Source organism: Struthio camelus, chromosome 8, assembly GCF_040807025.1.
Source record: "Struthio camelus isolate bStrCam1 chromosome 8, bStrCam1.hap1, whole genome shotgun sequence".
Lineage (NCBI taxonomy): Eukaryota > Metazoa > Chordata > Aves > Struthioniformes > Struthionidae > Struthio > Struthio camelus.
Window position 1 is genome coordinate 34,305,727 of NC_090949.1, and position 18,693 is coordinate 34,324,419.

At 38.6% G+C, this 18,693-nt stretch overlaps 1 protein-coding gene across 27 annotated transcripts in view; it reads left to right on the plus strand.

Annotated features, from left to right (window-relative positions):
- FGGY (FGGY carbohydrate kinase domain containing) overlaps nt 1–18,693 on the plus strand; it is a 333,758-nt gene that overhangs the window by 211,734 nt on the left and 103,331 nt on the right. For all 27 annotated transcript variants that reach the window (XR_011142650.1, XR_011142651.1, XM_068953329.1 and 24 more), the window contains one exon: nt 589–677. Coding sequence is in view for 25 of the 27 variants with exons in the window: in XM_068953329.1 (XP_068809430.1) it covers nt 589–677 (89 nt within the window). In the remaining 2 variants the exon portion in view is untranslated. The remainder of the gene's footprint in view (nt 1–588; nt 678–18,693) is intronic.

Sequence of the window (18,693 nt, forward strand, 5' to 3'; positions counted from 1 at the left end):
TACTGGCAGATCTGTGCAGCTGAGAGTTCCTGTAGGTCCCAACCATAGGGAAAGCTTCACTGAAAGCTTTCAGGTTCTTAGAAACTTAGAAATTTGGAAGCTTACAATAGAAATTTGGCCTTACAATAGAAATTTGGAAGCTTTGCGAGTTCCAGTGCTCACAGAGCTCTTTGTTTTCTGCCTGTAATTAAATTCAAAAGTATCAAATATAAAATGGTTAATTTGATGAAGTAGTGTGTTCTTCAAGCAAATATTTTTTGAATAAGTTGTCCTATTGACTTTGAGACTGCTCTGATATTCAGCAGCTGACTGGGAACTGAGAGAGCCTGTATGATTGATCTGAAACTTTTACTTCCATGAATTATTTTGGGGAAACTCATTTGTTACAGTTAGTCCCTGGTGGGGAGAAGATAGTTCTTGAGGTAGAAAATAACTGCAAAGTGAGTGGAGCAAAGGTGGATGATCAGAATATTGGATTTGCAAAAAATTGCCTGTTTTACATAACTGGCAGGTTTCTTAATTTCTTTATAAACAGACATGATCATATTTGGCCTCTAACATCTGTATTTCTAAAACATTTTTTGTTAGAATTTGCAAGAATCATGCTGGGAGAAGGCTGGCTACTTCTTTGATCTTCCGGATTTCTTATCTTGGAAAGCAACAGGTGTCACTGCAAGGTATGTTAATTATAACAGTACGATTTGTTGTTGTTTTTTCCATCTCTTTTCTTAGTATGTTCCTGCTTCTAATTCATTTTGACTGGACATGCTGTTATGTACATCTGTATGTAATTCAGCCTGTTCCCAAACATCTTGAACCTATCTCCCACTTCCATTGTACATTCCTGAACACAGTTGTTCCTATGAGCAATGTAATTCACAGATACAATATGTTGCTACAACTGTCAGTTAATTGGTCGTGTACTCCATTTTGGAACGAAAGTATGAATGCTCTAGTTACTGTGAAATAGTCTACTAACAATTCTTTGAAATCTGTTTTGACGAATTTATTGACTTTTTGAAAATCCAAACAAAACTCTTTTTGCACTACGCGAGGAATCTGGTAAAATCTTGTTAAAAATGGTTGCTTCAGTGTAAAACACAGCAGCTGTATTGTTCCCAGAAAGCATCTCAGAATATTTGCTGAGTAGTTCAATAGTACCCTTTGAGATAGCCCCTTTAAAATCTTGTTTATATGAGTGAAGTACATTTGCAGAGTAACAAGTCCAGGTACAGGTTGCTGAAGTACAGTATTAGTCATTTAAAAAAGGTCTTGTGGCCCAATTCCACATCTAGCTCGGTGCAATGCACAGGTATTTCCACTGCAGTTTGTGGAGTTATATTTGTGCAAAATTAGTCTAAAATGAAAATTGGTTCCAGGCTAGTTGTAGTCCCTCCGGAAATGGATGATACCTTCTTACCAGACACCATTCTTTTTGTTTGAGTGCTTCCTGTCTCCGTATAGCTATTGTTAAGTATCTTGCTTTAAAGAATGGGTGTATGCTATGTTTGACCAAAATAAAGGAGCAAAGAGTATATTTGTGTAAGAACTTAGTAGTTGTTAATTGAAAAGTAGCATCTCAAATACTCTTTCTTCTGGAGGTCAGTTCTGCTGTATGCAGAATTCTGCTATATTACATAACAAAGGAGCAGCTCTGACACAAAAGATCTTTCAATCTAAGTGGTCTTGTCACCAGACTCAGCTCTAACTTCAAGAGGATAAATTCCAGGCTCCCAGAGGATGTGCCATGCAGGGCATCCATCCTGGAAAGTACCTAAGACTTTGATTTGGAACTAGCATGCTTTGATCAGGTGACTAGATGGAAAAAGGCAACTGTTTTTCTTCTATATTCTGCTTAAGAGTGCTACAGATTGAGCACTCCTCAGCTAGTGATTTAGAGGTTTAGAGGTAGTCACGTACGAGAAAAGTAGCCTCCTGTCCTAAAGAGAGCCTTCTAGGAAGTTAGGGATCTGGTGGCCCAGAAAATATATATGCCTAAAGGTCATCTGTATTTGGTTACAGATTCTAGCAACCTGTCTGTTAATAGTTCTGCTTAATAGGACAGGGGAATATTTTCACCTGCTCTTACATGTAGTAGGAGTGTTTTATCCTTCTTACTTGGTTAGGTGCCCTGGTTGGAACTCACTTCCAAACACGCAGTCTTAACTTGGCTTTGTGGCCAGATGATGATTCATAAATGGGATGAAATATGTGGACAGATAATGAAATGTTCACCTTGTATTAATGGCTGAAGAAGCTAAAATAGGATGTAACCTGTAGGGGACTGGAGTTGAATATTATTTGCAATTCATTTGGTAAAGGAAGGGAGATGGTTTTGGATAGAGTGGTGGTACTTTGGAAGATAATTCTTTTCTTGCTTGAGTGAAGGAATCTGCAGCATTGATGGGCAGAGTTCCTGCTCTCCTCACAGCCCTCCCTGATCTTTAGTGTGTTTTGTCCCTCTTGCTTCTAATGGTTGTGGCCGTACAATGTGAAAGAAATGTTTCTCTCCTGATGCTCTGCCTTGCTGCCTCACGCGTTCTTTCTGTGTCCCTCTCAACCTCCAACCTAGAGTAGCTGTGAGAGCAGATGGAAAAGAGCAGCAGTGCCTTCCCTCAGACTTAAAAATGTAACTGTTATTGTGACTAATCCTTTAGCTGTCTGGGAAATAGATGATTGTATTGAAGTATAGGAATTATACTAGATATGCAGCTATTCCAGTTGCAGAACTTAATGGATCACTGGTAACAACCGATGCTGCAGTAGTGGGGAATCTAGATGGAAATCAGGATAACAAAGTGTCCTTAGTATAATAAAGCTTTTTATCATCTTCCTTCGACTTGCTCCTGAAAATTCCTATCTGCTCTGGTTTTCCCAAAACTCTTGCTAGTGTTACACAGCTGGTGGACCGTGACTGGTACTTGCTGTTCCAGCATAGTTTTTGTCCGTCTGCTTATTGCATGTGCCTGTCATTGGTTATAATTTCTGTGAGGTTTTTGGGGACGTGTGAGCATTTTCTTGGGTGTGCTGTCAGTTCCCAGCTCTGTAGGACCCTAATTCCTTACTGGGAACTTGTGTTGCAGTGAATATAACTAATAACAGTGGAAGAGCAAACAGGTCTTAAAGAAATTATTTTCTTCTATATTCTGCCTTGCTGCTAACTGAAGATTTTTCCAGTGGATGTATAATAAATAGTATGTTTCTTACCTGGGAGGTGGAGACTCAAACATATTCTGAGATTTTTACCTACTGTTTTTGAAATCTCTCTATATCTTAATCAAGATCTAAACTGTAAATGTTTGAGATGAGATTTTCAGCATTCTCTGCAGCCTTTGTATGCAACCAAAATGTGTGGCAGGAGGTTTAAAAGGAAGACAGGAAGGTGTATGTAGGAACTCGGAACATGATACGGTGTTCTTCTCCACGGTCTCTTTGGATGATTCAATTTAGGGGCAGTTTTACTTGTAGGTGTTGGGGAGGGAACAGAGAGGTAGGGTGACAGAAGTTAGTGGTGCTGTCAGTTGGTGTCAGGCTGTCATGGCTTGTGCAGGGCTCTAGGACTGTCTAAATTCGGTCGAACTCAGTTGTTGCTTTGGAAGTAAATCTGAAAAGAGAAATCATGGTGGTGATTACAGCTTCTTGGTCCCACCTGGCTTTGGCTCTGGGTTCTTACTTGTAGCCTTTTGGAGATGAGACACAGAATCTCTCTCTTTTTGTTTTGACACATGCCGCTGAAGAGTATATATTCCAAATAAAAGCTCACTGAATCTTTAGTGACGAGTTTATTTGCTTAGAAATGCAATTTTGATTATTCTGAAACTTTGAGTTTACAGATGAGTGTTGTAAGGGTGAGAATGTTAGGGAAGACTTTCTGGGAAAGTCTTTTCCTTGTACCTCCTCCTTTGCTCTCTTAATGTGTTCCCCAAAATTAAGCTGATTGTTTTGGGTCCAGTGGAATGTATAGTAACTTATGGAAGGGGGAGTGAAAAAGAAAAAGGAAAATAATGACAAGAAATCTTTTGTTGGGATCAAGCTTTATTCTTTTTCTTGTCTTCCCTTCTCTACCCCACATGTGTTTTTTTTTTTCCTTTTTAATTTCCCTTTAGTTTGGTGATCAAATCCTCTCAGAACCAAGTAATTTGTCCTGCACATGCTCATAGTGCTATGGAAGTGTGAATTTATGAAGGGTAAGATTCTCACCACCTTTTCTCCCTTTGAGCACAAAGGAGCCTATTCACAGGGCAAGGCACAGTGTTAGTCATTGTGAATCAGATACACAAGTTGGCCCAGATAAAAGGAAGATTTTTTTTCTTGAATTTGTTTTGGTGATGGGGATTTCACTAAAATGAATGCAATTCCAAAGGCACTTTTATAGGAAATACTTCTACATGCATTGTAACTCTTGCTTCTTTACACTTCTTAAGTGTCTCTTTTAAATCTTTTGTATGTATTTAACATTAAAAACTGTGTATAGTCTTATTGGCTTCAGTGAGATTACTCAGTGCTCAAAGTTAAGCAGTGTGTGTGATTAGGATTTAAAGTATTTGAAAGCAGTTCTTGATGTATCTTTGTGAGTACAAAAGCATTTGTCTTTCACCTTTGAATAATTTCTGCTGGCCTGAACTGCCTTGCTGCTAAATCAAGATTTTTCCAGTGGATATATAATAAATAATACGTTTCTTATCTGAGAGGTGGAGACTCAAACATATTCTGAGTTTTTTAACCAACTCTCTTTGAAATCTCTCCTCAGCTTAATGGACAATTTCCATGCATCAATTGCAAAGAATGAATTCCAAATCACTGATTCCCCTTGTTCTTGGAAGACGGTCGCTTGTAATACTCCATATTAAAAATACTCTTTTATTGTTATTTCTCCTTTGGGCTGATGAAAGACCTTACAAGTTTTTACTGACAACTCTTTAGTTAAAAGCTTAAACTTCAAAACTTTTTTTTTAAAGACTGCAACAATGAGTATTGGTGTTGCCATTTGGATTCTCAGTTGACTATTTCAGAAAAGCTGTTGTGGAGGTGAAGAGAGAGCTGTTTTTCACAGAGATGTTAGCAATGTTGTTCAGAAGGTCAGCACTTTTACTCATGGTGAGTGTGACTCACTGCTCTTTTCCACCCACCATCTATAACCTCTGGTAGCTTTTCCTTTATATGGTGTTTTGTATGAAGCTATCTTAATATAACCTAAATGCATATCTGGTTTAGTTACAGGTGACTGCATTACGGACAGAGGATTCTTACCAGAGGTGCACCTCTGCTTTGCAATTTTATATTTGTGAAGTCTTCTGAAGGATTACATTGCAGGCAAGAACAGGGCTAAGCTGCTAAATCAGATAAAATTCATGCCCAGATTTCGCCAAAGCTCAGGTGTCTTTAGATCCAGGATTCTGCTTCAGGGCCTCTTCTAATTACAAGCAACTCACTCACTGGAAAAACAGTTCGTGTCTACAGCATTTAGTTGGTTTAAGATAAACCATAACCAAAGAGAGTTTAAACTTCTGGTGGAGGATTTGGAAACATAAGTAAGAACATCAGGCTGGCTATGATTGAGGTGACAGGTATCCAGCCTCAGACTATAAGCCACTGGAAAAGCAGCAGTAAATTAGTACCTATTAAAGAAGAAGTTGGGAAATAATTCGTAAGTAAGAATTCAAGAAGAACCAGAATGAATGAGGAAAATAGAAGCTTAGAACCCTTCAAATCTTGCATATTTCATGCAAGAAAGTTCCTCCTAAAGTTTAAAAAAAAGAAAAAAAAAGTGGCAGCTTAATCTTATTTATGGATGTTGCCCCAAAGGATTTTTCTTGTGAAAATACTTGTGCAGTCACTCTTCAACTGCTAGCCTCATGGGAGGGAACATCGAATCACAGAGATATTTCATGTACCTTCTGCCAATCTCTTGTAAATTATCTCCTCCCAGGATAGATCTGAGGATTGTCAGTTTGTCCAGAGAAAATTAGTTTTATAAGAAAGAGGTTCATGCATTTATCATGGCTGCACAAACTGTAAAAACAAATGGTTGTAGTTCTTAAAAAGCATTTCTAGGAAACATAACTAATATTGGGCTATGTGTGTCTGAGAGAGAAAGAGGGAGAGAGGAAGGGAGGGAGGGAGAGAGAGAGAATGCAGAATGTTTGCAGCTGGAAAGCACTTTGAAAAAATGTTTTCTTTCATTTACAACAAAGATGGTAGTTCCTTGGCTTGTGCACATTGAGATAGGTGACTTTATATTAAGCAATAATTTAGTCTTTAAGGTAACTTTTTGTAATTTGTAACTTTTTCCCAGTTTCACATCATTAGGGCTGGAGATAGCTCTGTTGTACTGATTTAAATCCAGCTCCTCGATGTTAGTGGGGTTGATGCAGATGTATGCTGGGATAAATAAAAGCAGGATCTGGTCCGTTGTTGGACTGCAATGATGGAGGTTCTTAATAAAACATTAAAGCTAGGAAAATGCTTTCGAACCCAAGAATTTGGATTCAAGTCTGCTGTGTCATATCCCCTATGTGATTTGGAGAAACGAATTAAATCTACGTCTTCAAAGGTGTTTAGGCAGCTGAATACCTTTGAGGATTTGATACTTATTCATTCTTGTGTTTCTGTTCTTCATCTGTAAAACTGAGATAGTAGCTTTACCACACTGTATGCTGTTATGAGGTTGCTTACTTTTAAGGTTATGAGATACTTAATCACTGTGGTTAGTGGAGTCAACAGGAACTACTGTGTCCAGATAGGTTGGAAACTTTGAAAAGAGAGCTTGGAAGAAGAGCTTGTGTTTAGAGGTGCTGTAGAAGAAACAAACTAGTGTAAGTTAAATGATTATCTGAAGGATGCCTGTGTCTTTTTAAGGGATTGGGCAATCCTGGTTAATGAGATGTGGTGTGGATCAGCACAGACACCAGATTTTTGGGGCCAGCTGCCCTTCCCTTCCTTCCTAGCCTTGCCATGACTAATGTATATCCCTTGGCTGGGACTCTGGTATTTGGCTTCTTTTTATTTATATTTTGTGCTTATTCCAAAAGATGCCTGGTCTAAAAATTAGGCCCCTCTCTCTGGAAAGAAAGGGGCTAGGGAGTATTTCACAGAGCTTTCCCGATTAGCACTGCAGTCTATGTGGCAGTGACAGTATCCTGAATTGCACTCGGGTTTTGTGTCCTGTTTATGAAAGGAAACCAAAGACTTCAGACTTGCAGATTTGTTTGCAGAAGTCTCTGGAGAAGAGAGAATTATCTTGAAGGGCTGGATGGGAGGGGAGGGATGGTGTTTTTGTGGACTGGACAAACAAAGTACCATGAATTTCCTGTCGTGAAGCCAATAGCAAGTGTCCCTGCGACTATATCGTTGCCAAACAAGAGAGAATTCCACTTGTATCAGGCTTTTAATAAATTCAAAACATGTTCTTTGGAGACTGGTGACACACAGGCTGATCCAATGTAAGAAAATAGGAAATGTCTAGCTGCAAAAATTACCAGGAATATGAAGGGCAGGTGTAGTATGTGTCATTACTGTTAGGTTTTTTTTTTATGATTAATTTAAAGGCACCGTGTCCTTGGGTCGTGAGTTACAGAGTAGTCTGAAAGAGTTCTGTGTGCTAAATAAGAAAATAGTTAGCAGGTCTCGTTAATGTTAGTCAGGAAGCACACAGGCAAACAGGAAGCTTTAGCTATTGTTTTTGTACAAATGCCCTTTACAAAATATTAGCAAAAGAAACTTAATGTGTTTTCCACAAGAACAGGAGCTGTTCATAGTATCTAACTGTATCTGCACAGTGAAGAAAAACTGCATTGTCCCTTTCCAACAGCTTTGACATGCATTGAGATGTTGCAGTTCAGAGATTTGCATTCACATCTTCAAATATTTACTAGTCAGATTTTTTTTAAAAGGTGTTTGGGCTCTTAATTAGCCATGACAGCATCTAGCCCTTAGTTTTGTATTGTGTTCGTTTGCTGCTTAAAAAAAAAAGGCAGCTAGGTCAGTATAGAAAGGGAGTGGGGGCAGGCGCGGTAGTAGATGTATTACTGGCAACTTGCCACAGAGACAGTGAACTCTGAGCCAACCATGAAGTCATTTTGAACTCAGGGAGTCTCACTAATCCAAGGCAATGTGTCTTAATTTGACAAAGCAAAGACTGCTTGATAAGCAACCCACACTAGAAATGCTGTTTAATGGGGGTGTTTGTAAGTTTAGATTGTGAACAAGAAATGTGGTGATATGAAAGGAATCGTCTTGTTTTCAGGTTCTTACTCCCCCAAGCCCAAAGGCAGGCTTGGCTCTGTTCTTCCCTGCAGTTTGGGCTGTGCAGTGGCTTGATGTGAAATTTGAGAAACATATGTAGTTTTCTATTTCAGGAGAGTGATCTCAGGGATTGAATGTGTATTTTGTTGGCTGTTAAGCTCTAATCTTGCCTAGCGTGGTAGTTTGAGAGAGAGAGAGAGAGAGAGAGAGAGAGTGTGTGTGTGTGTGTGTGTGTGTGTGATGGGTAAGACGATCTCCAGCACTTAAAAAAAAAAATTAAAAAAATCAGATTTCATGTATTCAATGTTGTTGAAAGGTCTTTTTTCTTCATCCTCAAAATGCTGCATCCTACATCATAGGAAGCCTTTTAAAGAAATGTGTTATTACACATTAGAAAATGTTTCCTCTTTCATATTTCCTTAATAGTCATTAACATTTACTTGAGTTGATGAGTGGTACACACACAGGGTTTTCCATCAAGGCAAGGGAGCGATATTGAAACAACTCTTTCGTCGCTGATCCTGCACAGAAGCAGTGTATATCTGAACACTGTAATTACTAGCTTCTCTGAGGTCTGATAATAATCTCCCCTTAATAAAGTTTGTAAAGAGATGAGACTTTTAGGTCTGATGTGCTGATTTGACAACTAACGCTAGCATTGGATAACCGTGTGCAAGTGATGCAGGAAGCTATCATAAGGAGCTTGTAGTGTTATTGCTTTAAATTCTAAGGAAAGATGAGGCAGAAACCACAGAGGGGTTTGTCATCTTTTCACTTTTTACAATTATCATGGTTCTCTTCAGATATAGCCTGAGTATTTAGGGCATATGGTTCTTTAGCACTAGCTTCTGAGAACACCATCAGGGATCAGACCCTCATGGTACAAGGCATGTTATAAACAATCTGTCATCTTCTTTGAACTCTAGCTTATGTGAAACGTTGTGGAAAGCCCCATGCAAAGCCCTTGTCCTTTGTGAAATTGGGTCTCTGTTCAGCTAGAATGGTGTTATGATTGCTTTTGTTGCATAAATTCGAACCAGATAAGAAAATAGCTGTGTTTATGAACTCCTGGGTCATTTAAAGCCACAGCAGTGTTTCGGTGTGCTTATATATAGTGTGCATGTGTTCTCACAGTAAATTCTTTAAAAAAAAAAAAAACCCCAAAACAATAACATTCTAGGGGAGTTCTCATCCAATGAAGGAAAATCGAGCTATGCAGCATGAAGTCTGCACGGTGTATGGGTACATACAGTTCTTAAAGTATTAAAGCTTATTTAAACTTATTAGTCCATAAGGGGCTTTAAAAAACAACCAGCCCCCCCTCCTGCCACCCCCCTAAACTTTACCCTTCTGTAATACCATGCATCTGAAAGAGTTAAGTAGGAAGGTGGCATTGCTATTTTATAGTTAGGGAAATAACCATATAATTTGAAGGATAACATTTTCTGCAGTGTTTAGTTTTAGCTTTCTCTCTGTCTTGTAGTGAGAATTAGATATCCTATTCCATAGGTGTTTTTTGCAGCTCACGCTGTAAATCATTTGTTCTGGACCAGTCTTTCCTCTAGACTTCCCAAACAAATGCTTTTCACCCCTAGAGTGTTCCTCCCATCCCTTTCTCCGTAATGCATGGTTGTAACAGTCTTGGCCTAGAAGGCAGTTTACTTCTACATGTTTGCTTTATTTCTGTTGGCTATCTATCAAAATCTGTTTAATGTTAGTAACTTTCACTGGAAATTCTGATCATGCTTTTGGATGACACTGATGGTGTCAGGGTTGATTTACATTATCTCTTTAAAGTAGCATTAGCTTACATACTTTTTCTCTGGTTTTTGCACTCATTCTATCCAGAGAGGAGCCTTTTAACTGCTTAGTGTAAATATCCTGACAACCCAGACTTCAAAAGAAAATCATTCTTTGTCCACAACAGTGATACCAATTTTGTCAGCTCTGTAACTTTCAAAATAGTGTGCTTTTATGCTTGACCTGTCATCTGCCTATAAAAATCATCCTAGATCAATGGTACAGTTCCTTCAAGAACACATCTAAAGAAAGCAGAAACTTCTACATATGTCCTGTCATTTCTTCATCGTGGTAGACCATCTGCCACTTTAAGTAAGATCTGGTTATTGATTCATTATAAGTGCCTGGCTACGCCTTCTACTCACATTAAGATAGTGAACACTTTTACTGTAGCTTGCAAATTGATGTTCCCAGTTAGTGCAACCAGTATTATATAAATATGTAGTATGTTATATGAAATCACCAAGGATTTGTTTTTTTCCTGTTCTTTATTGTAGTGCCGTTCCATTAAGCTGCTCATTAAGCGAAAGGTTGTAATTCAGTCTTCTGTGGATGAAAAGTATGTGTAATTTATGGAGTCAAAGTCATTCAAAGAAAGGTTGTTGGCTTATTCATTTATTTTTACTACCTTCTTTAATTAAATTTCACTGGTAAGATTCTGACAGTCTGGCTTGAGAGAAGCAGATGAAGCAACGATGGTTGCAGTGCGATGCAACAAGATGCGTCCAAAAGATGACTGAAGTTAGGCTTATCAGTTGCTAGACCCTGTATGCACAGGAAACTTCATTCTCCTGTGGATAGGATAGTTGAAATTTCAGTTTCCACTATGTATGACGTTTTGGTTTCATTTTTAAAGTGAATTGGTGAAGATCTGTATTATCTCTTTTAGCACTCACTGGCTTCAGATAATATTCAGATTTTTTAATAAATATATACATTCATATATCTCTCTGTCTCTATATATGAATGCACAGCTTTTATTTTTGGCTCAGGTAGATCACATTCAGTTTCAGATTTCCTATGGAGCTAGCTGCTCATATAAGTTAAAGTCTTGTGTTTATCTATCTACTTCATTTAGTGCAGATGCACTATCTCAGATTTACCAGCCTGGGTGAAGAACATGCTAGTATTCTGTAGTGTAGATGTATCCTGTGTGATTTCACCTTATGCTGTCCAGAGCGAGTTTGGAAACAGCCAGCGTTCCTCAGAGATACCATCCTGGTTTATCCAAGGAGCTCCAGTCAGCTCAGAATCTGTGAGCTGTAGTTCTTCTCCCGTGATTTCCAGGCTGCACAGGCCAGAGTGTTTGTTAGAAGAGAAGCGAGTCCATAGAAGGTATCCTGTGAGTTGCCTCTGTAATACTCATGAAAAAGAAATTTTTGTCCAAGTGAAAAAGAGGCTTTTGGGGACCTTCATACTGTATCAGGTGATCAGGGGAAGCTTATCTGAGGATTTCCAAAGACAAAAACAAAGAAAAAAGACAGCTCATTATCCAAGGTGGGCTCTTTCTTTTCCAGGAAGAGCCTGGGTTGGCACAATAAGATATTTTTATATCTAGTGAAAACTGATGATAATGGGGGAGCAGAGCATACCGCAAATACACGGAAAGCTGTTTTCCTGTGATTTCTGCCTTCTAAGATTCCTTCCATGAACCTATACTTGCAAGTTTTTGATGCTGGTCTATCCTTGTATTTAATGTAACTGAAAAAGGATCTTTTGAGAAAGCGTAATGTTACGAAAATATTTTACTTTCAAGAAACAAATACAGTGTGCTTCCTGTCTTAATGGAAAAAGTAGGTGTGATTTTGTCCTTAATTCCTTGAGTACAGCATTCATATGAGAAATTAATGCTGCACGCTGCTTGCCGCTCCAATAAGGAGGGGAAAGTAGGGTACCTTTAAAAGTGTGAAACACTGTCTGTACCTCTTCCTCATATTTGTCCTGTCCCCTGCCATTTCTGCCCTCTCTGCTTGCATCCTCCACGCACTGTGGACATAGATGTGCCATCTAGATTTGGAAAGGAGGAGCTGCTATGGTCCTCTTAATGAACTGTATTTTTCCTGTACCATATTGGGTAACGTTAGTCCACAATACATACAATTCAGATGAGTGTCTCAAAAGCCAATTAGAGTTCTTTAGTGTCCACCGTTGCTCATGCTGGGGACTCTGGTAACACCAGGTATGAATATAACTGGAGAGCTCTCTGGAGGGTTTCTAGTTTGTTTCAGACTCCCAGGTTTTGCCTTGTCTACTCCGTCCTGTAGCAGCTCTGCCTTTTGCATATGTGCAGTTCATAAACTGATGTCAAAACTCAACATGGTGCCTGGAATTTACCTCTGTTTCTGCTTGCCTTTAACGACACAGGCAATCCTCATTCATGCAGGTCAGCTCCATGGATAATCCATGTACGTAAATTCTGATTAACTGTCTTTTTTGGATTGTGTCTCCTTAAATGTGAGTCAAAGGAAAGTTCTACCTACTAAAAAAATGTTGAGAGTCCAGAGGTTTTAATGGCCTAACCTACAGAAATATTAATTACTTAAAGTGGATGCTCATTTGCTTTGGCACAAACAGAACTATAGGAAGAGAAAGGAGGAGGGAGAGTAAAAGGAATGGCATCCAAAATAACACAGCACAAATTATTTTGTAAATATGATATCTGCTGCACTGATGGAAACCACTTTATGCAGCATGCTGAGGTTTTGTTCACTATCTTTTTTACTTCTCAATTTATCTGGAAGGGCCTACATTTCTGTGTGTGTACATATGTGCATACAATAGGGAACAGTTTTGCCTTATTAAATTTGAAAGTCTGCGTGGAGGAGTATTGCTCAAGAAAACCATGTCAGGCTGAGCTTTTGAAAATGCAGACTAGTTCAGAGAAAGCATTTTAATGTACTGAAGCCTCGAGCCATCTACCTCTCTACTCCTCAGAGCTCTACCTGAAAACTTCGAGGGCTGAGTAATTTAAGGTTTTGCTTTTTTTTTTTTTTTTTTAAATCTCTCAACAAGAAATGTTAGTCTGATGTTTTATTTTCTTAAAGTCTGAACTCCACATAACTTTTTTTCAGAACTGTTTATCCTCACTCCAGACATGAACCTTGGAAAGGTGGCAGAAAAAACAAACAGCTGCTGTGTTTTTGGGCAGTCTGCATTCCTTTAAACTCTCTGAGATCAGATTGTGCTGAGACTTTCAAGTTATTTGTCCTAGGGCTTAACCACTTTCACTCCTGCTTAAAAGTGAGTGAGTTTGCCATACCAGTGCTTATGAGAGCTGTCATGCAGAGCCTTAATGATTCAAGAACTATAAATATATGATATGTTCTTAGGGCTTTTTATTATTGTTTTGTTCCAACTTCACCTACCTCCCTCATCTTATTTTCTTTTGTGGACTCTTCAGTCTTTTGTAACCTAAGCATTTTACTTCAGATATTCTAGGGAAATTTGTTTTCATTTTCTTTTTAGGGGAAATTTGATGCAAATAAAATATATTATTAATGGACTGGGGTGGAACTAAACAAAAGACTGTCATATTCCCAGGGCTTCCAGTCAGAAGTGATCTCCTCCATGCTAGGATCAGTTCCCTTCACATAAGAGAGGGCAAGGAGGGCCATCAGTCCTGTGGCAACATTTTATGCCTTCTTTGTGCAAAGTAAGTTCTGTGCTCTTGGTGGAACAAGTGGGAAAGAGTAAGGACAATGCAAATGTGTGGTGAGCTATGTAAGGTGTATTTGAAGACTGGGGCCTTCTTGTGGGTTTGCTTATCAGAGAGGCATTAAGCTGCTTCTTTAGGCTTGTGGGCTTGCCTTATCCCAAGCGTGTCTTGCAATTCCCTTGCTCTCTAGTTTGTGGAGCTTTCCTGAGCGAAGAGATCGGTTGCACCAGATTGCTATTTGTGATGTGGGTTAAATATATTGGACAGGATGGTGAGACCAAATGTGTGTTTACTAGCAACTAGAGTTAATGGAAAAACAAAAAAGTAAATCCAGTTCTGAAGGGCTTTTCAGTTAACCGTGTTCATTCTTCTCTTTGGGCCTTTTTCCAGCAAAGCACTTAGGCACGTGCTTAAAGTTACAGCATATGCTTAAGTGCTTTGCTGGTCTGGGTCCTTTATTTGCTATCCAAGCATGTTGGTATGAACAGGCTGTTGGTTATATGAATGTTTGGAGAACTGTTCTCTATGCACCATTCAGTTTTTTCCTCTGAACTTTTTGCCCATTTATGGAGCAGAAGAGATACTTTGTGATTTAAGTATGAGCTCTTACATAACACAGATAAGGACTTGCAAACAGCCTGTAGGTTATTGATCAAAACAAATTGGCAGTGTTTGTGTAGGATTTGTGTATTTGGGAAAATGAAGATCAGTCCACAAAGAGAAAAGTTTGCATTTGATGCCTTGCTCCAACTGAGTAATCTGACTGGCAGAGCCTGTGACATGACACGAGCTGTACTGTGGTTCTAGTCCATGGTTTTGACACGTTCTTCCTTCTTCCAGAAAATTCTCTTCAGATAACTGATGCCTTTTAGATGGCAGACATTGTTATTTTTGATTTGGATGCAGATTTTTTTTAGCTATTTATTGATTTATTCTGTGTTTTTATTGTTGCAGCCCAGAGTTGTGTATCTCTACTGCAGGGCTGCAGATCTTGTGCTGTCCCTCCTCCTCATTCTCATACCATCCATGGCAAGTCAGGACAAGAGGACTCAGTAAAATTGAGACCTTAGGATTTCTGCCTGCATCTTGCAGCACTGAGAGTAGGACTTTCACCTCCAGAACCATCTTAAAATATCAGTGTGTTAATTTACTTTGTGCTTTTCTTTGGTCAAGGTGTGACCTTTACACTAAGGAAAATAGCTTAATTATGCAGAATGTACAGCCTGATATTGCTGACTTAGATTCCTGGAGTGAGTAAGGGCTACTTGTACAGAATAAGTCAAGCACAATCCTGCCGTTGCTTATGCAAACAAGTGAGTTGCCTTGCATAAATGCTTCAGTTGACGTCAAAGACGCTCTTCGTTCAGGTCAGGTTACTCGCACTTAAGTGTTTGTGAGACCAAGCTGACAGATAGATAGTAGTTTGTAAAATTACATTTTTGAACAGTGTTCTTAATTTCTCTTGCATAAAAATGCATGGAATTTTTATGAAGAGTGATCTTTTTAATTCCACCATTTATTTTGGTAAAGCACACAGATGTGGTAATTACTGCCTTTTTTTTTAATTTTAATGGCATTCTTTATTTCTCATTCAGCTAACACAGAGATTTAAAATTTTAATTTTTAAGTTATTTAATTTTAAATCTGTTCTTCTCTGTGCTTGCACTAGCTGATTTTAATTCATGTATCAAGAAAAAGGGAAAGAGAAATATTTTAGTGTTATTAGAACTGCATGAAAGTTCATTAGAGTTTAGGATGGTGGTGAACTCCACCCTTCTGGTTCAACCGTCACCTCTCACGGTGTTTAAGTGTAAGGCAAGCTCAGGCATTACCCAGCTCACCTGGGGAGGGTTAGCTTTCTCTCTGAGAGAGCTGTGGATGTTCAAGAGAGAGCTGTGGATGCTCGTTCCCAGACAAAGCCATTTTTAAGACTTAAATGAAAATCAAAACCATTGATGTCCGCTATCCTTGTGTAGCAGGCTCCAAGCATCTGAAATCAGTACCATAACATCTCTTTCTTTTATCCCCTCTTCCAAGAACCTGGCGGTTGATTTGTTTGATTGTTGTAGCAGGTCAAAGCAGAGGTTCATTTTGTCCAGTCACTTCTCTTTTACGTTGGCAGCAGTAATTGTTTCAGAGGAAAACAAGGACGGGAGGAATCCTAGAACTGACAATACGCTAGCGTTCTACTGGGAGATCATTCTTTTTAATCGTACTAATATATTTCCTTGTATTATTTATCTCTGTTGTTATGATTGGGAACAGTCCAGCTATCCATGTATGTAGTCTAATCTTTTTTTGATTTCTGTTAAGGTTTTAGTCCCAGCAGTACCTGTACTCTTTTTCAGTTGTATGATTGCCTGTCTGTTCTGATTGGATGTCCTTATTACTGCATTCTGAGGGAATAAAAAACCCCCTCACCTGATTTTCTCTGCTCTATATCCTTTCTTATTTTTTGTATTCATCTCCCATTCATCTCACTACTGATGTAAACAAGCTGTTTGTGCCACTGTTACTTAATGGAAACTTTTATATGCTTTTATTCATTTCTGCTGCCTATTTCACAAACCGTCATGGTTCTACTTTGTGTTTTTTTATTTTTTCTTATTTGGTTTGTGAAAATTGAACACGGCAATCTAAATACTGTAGTTCTAACTTACATAATTCTCTTGTAAGCAGGACAGCGAGATATTGTTAAACTCATCACTTTTTGTAATTTACTCAGAAATTTACCCTCCTCTTTGATTTACATGAATTGAATTCCAAAGAACTATAAACTAGAACCTTTAGTGTTATTATAAGATACGTTCTAGAAATAGGCACACTGTTATTGACTGCCATGTAGAAGATTAAAATACAAGCATACAGCACAGCATATGATGTATGTGAAATGAACCATTTTGCTTTTCCTTTGATTTAAAGGCCTTGCATTAAAATCTAACTCCCAAGAATGTTTTTAAAATTTGATATTAAAGGATGTAAACTTTGATCAAATGTATCTGGTATTTAGGACTGACTTTAAGAATGTGTGTTCTGATTTTTAAGAATGTGTGTTGCCTGAACTAATTTTTATGACAGGAGGTAACAAAACCTCATTGCCTATCTAGGAATCTCTAACATGCATCAGTGATTCATGTCCACATGGCAGCCAAATCCTATCATTCTAAGTTGAGTAAGACTTGAAGGTGTTTTGCCTGAGTAAAGGAGGAGGACTCAGCCCTGGAGTTTTGAGTGTTAGTTTGGATCATTCTGCATGAAAATGTAGTTATTAAAACTTCCTTTTCTTGGCCTTTTCCCTGCTTCTATTCTGGATTCACTTAGGCTTTGGCCACAAGTGCATAACAGCCTAGGTTCTAATTCAGCATAGTAGTTCAGCGCGTGCCTGACATGAAGCTGGCAAATCGTCCCATTAACTGTACTGACATTTCTTCATTTGAGGACTTTAGACTCACACATATGCTCAAGTGCTTTGCTAAATTAGTCTCAACACTTTTGACATTAGCAACAGATATGCTATTTAGTCTTGAATTAGTTAATAATAATGTCTCATAAAATATGTCTATATAGAGAACATGTTAAGAGAATTCTGGAATGATATTTTTCTTTCTCAAAATATCAGTGTTAGGGTTGTAAGGCTTTCCCCCCACCCCCCCCTTTTCCCCATACTCTAATTCCACCTAATTTTGTGAGAACATCATAAAACTACGTCATGAAGAGGAGCATAGCTCAAGTGGAGATTTGCTGTACCTGTCACTATAAGGAGTGTCAGTGTCAGCACTGCTGCTGCCTAGACACTGACCCGAGCATCATGCCACACTTCCCAAAGTCCTGGAAAAGTTCAAAATACCTCCTTATTCCTTGTGCTCACTACACAGGGATATTGGTGGTGACTGTCCCCTGTTTACTTTTCATATGGTAAAAGGAAGAAGTCTTATGGAGCTAATAATTGCAACCTTCCTATCCCCTGTTGATGTCAATTCTGTTGAGGAGTAGTCTTAATAGTAATACACCTAAGGGATGTGAGGGATATCTGTGGCCGTGTGCAGAGCAGTGGCTGAGCCACTGACCGGCACTAACAGAGGTGCGAGGTGATACATATGTGGACGTGAGCAGTGGTGTGCTGTCATTATAGGACTGAGAGAAATTTATGTTGCTATAAGGGACTAACTTTGCCCCATCAAAAGGTAGAGAGTGAGCTTGCTTGAAACCTGGCTTCTTTTTTCTCAGGTACTTGTAGATTTTGGTTACTCTTTTGACTAACTTTACTGGGTGTTCAGTGAACATTTAAACTCTGGTAAATTCGCTCAAGCTTAGATTTCCTAAGGAAAGCTTGGACTGGTACTTTCAGTTTTAATTGTGTAGTAGTTTTAACTGCCTGAAGAAGGTAACAGGAGAACATATATTTTTAAATACAATCTCTTAATTGAAATAGATATTTGACTTGCTGTTGCAGTCTGATTTGCTTGAAATACTGAGCTTGAAAGAATATATTTTTCTGGGTCAATTGAACTGAATCGCTGCTGATGTGGCATAACAGAAGAAGGTATGTCCAGAGGGCAGGCTGCTGGCCTGAAGTGTGTAGATGCATGAGATTTATTTCCAGTTTTTCCTTTGAATTTGCCATATGACTTTTTGGGTAATGTTTGCAACCTCTCCTTTGATTTTTAAGCTTCTCAAACTTATGAGCGGGGAAGAGCTGTAATTTGGTATATGTACTTACTTCTTATTATTCTCATATTCAAAGATTTAGACTGTAGCTGTGCATAGGAAGATTTTTAATGTGTTCAGCAACACGGTATCTGAATGCTAGCTCATTTAGAAATGCATTTATGGGTGATTTTGTGCAAAGGTCACTGGAATGAGTCTCAGAAGTTCAAAATTCACTTCAGGGGTCCGACTCAGGTTTCCTCTTTGATACTTGGCCAAGTCACTCAATTTTGTTTGCCTCTGTTTGCCATCTTTTAAGTGAATGGATTAATATTTCCAGTCCCACA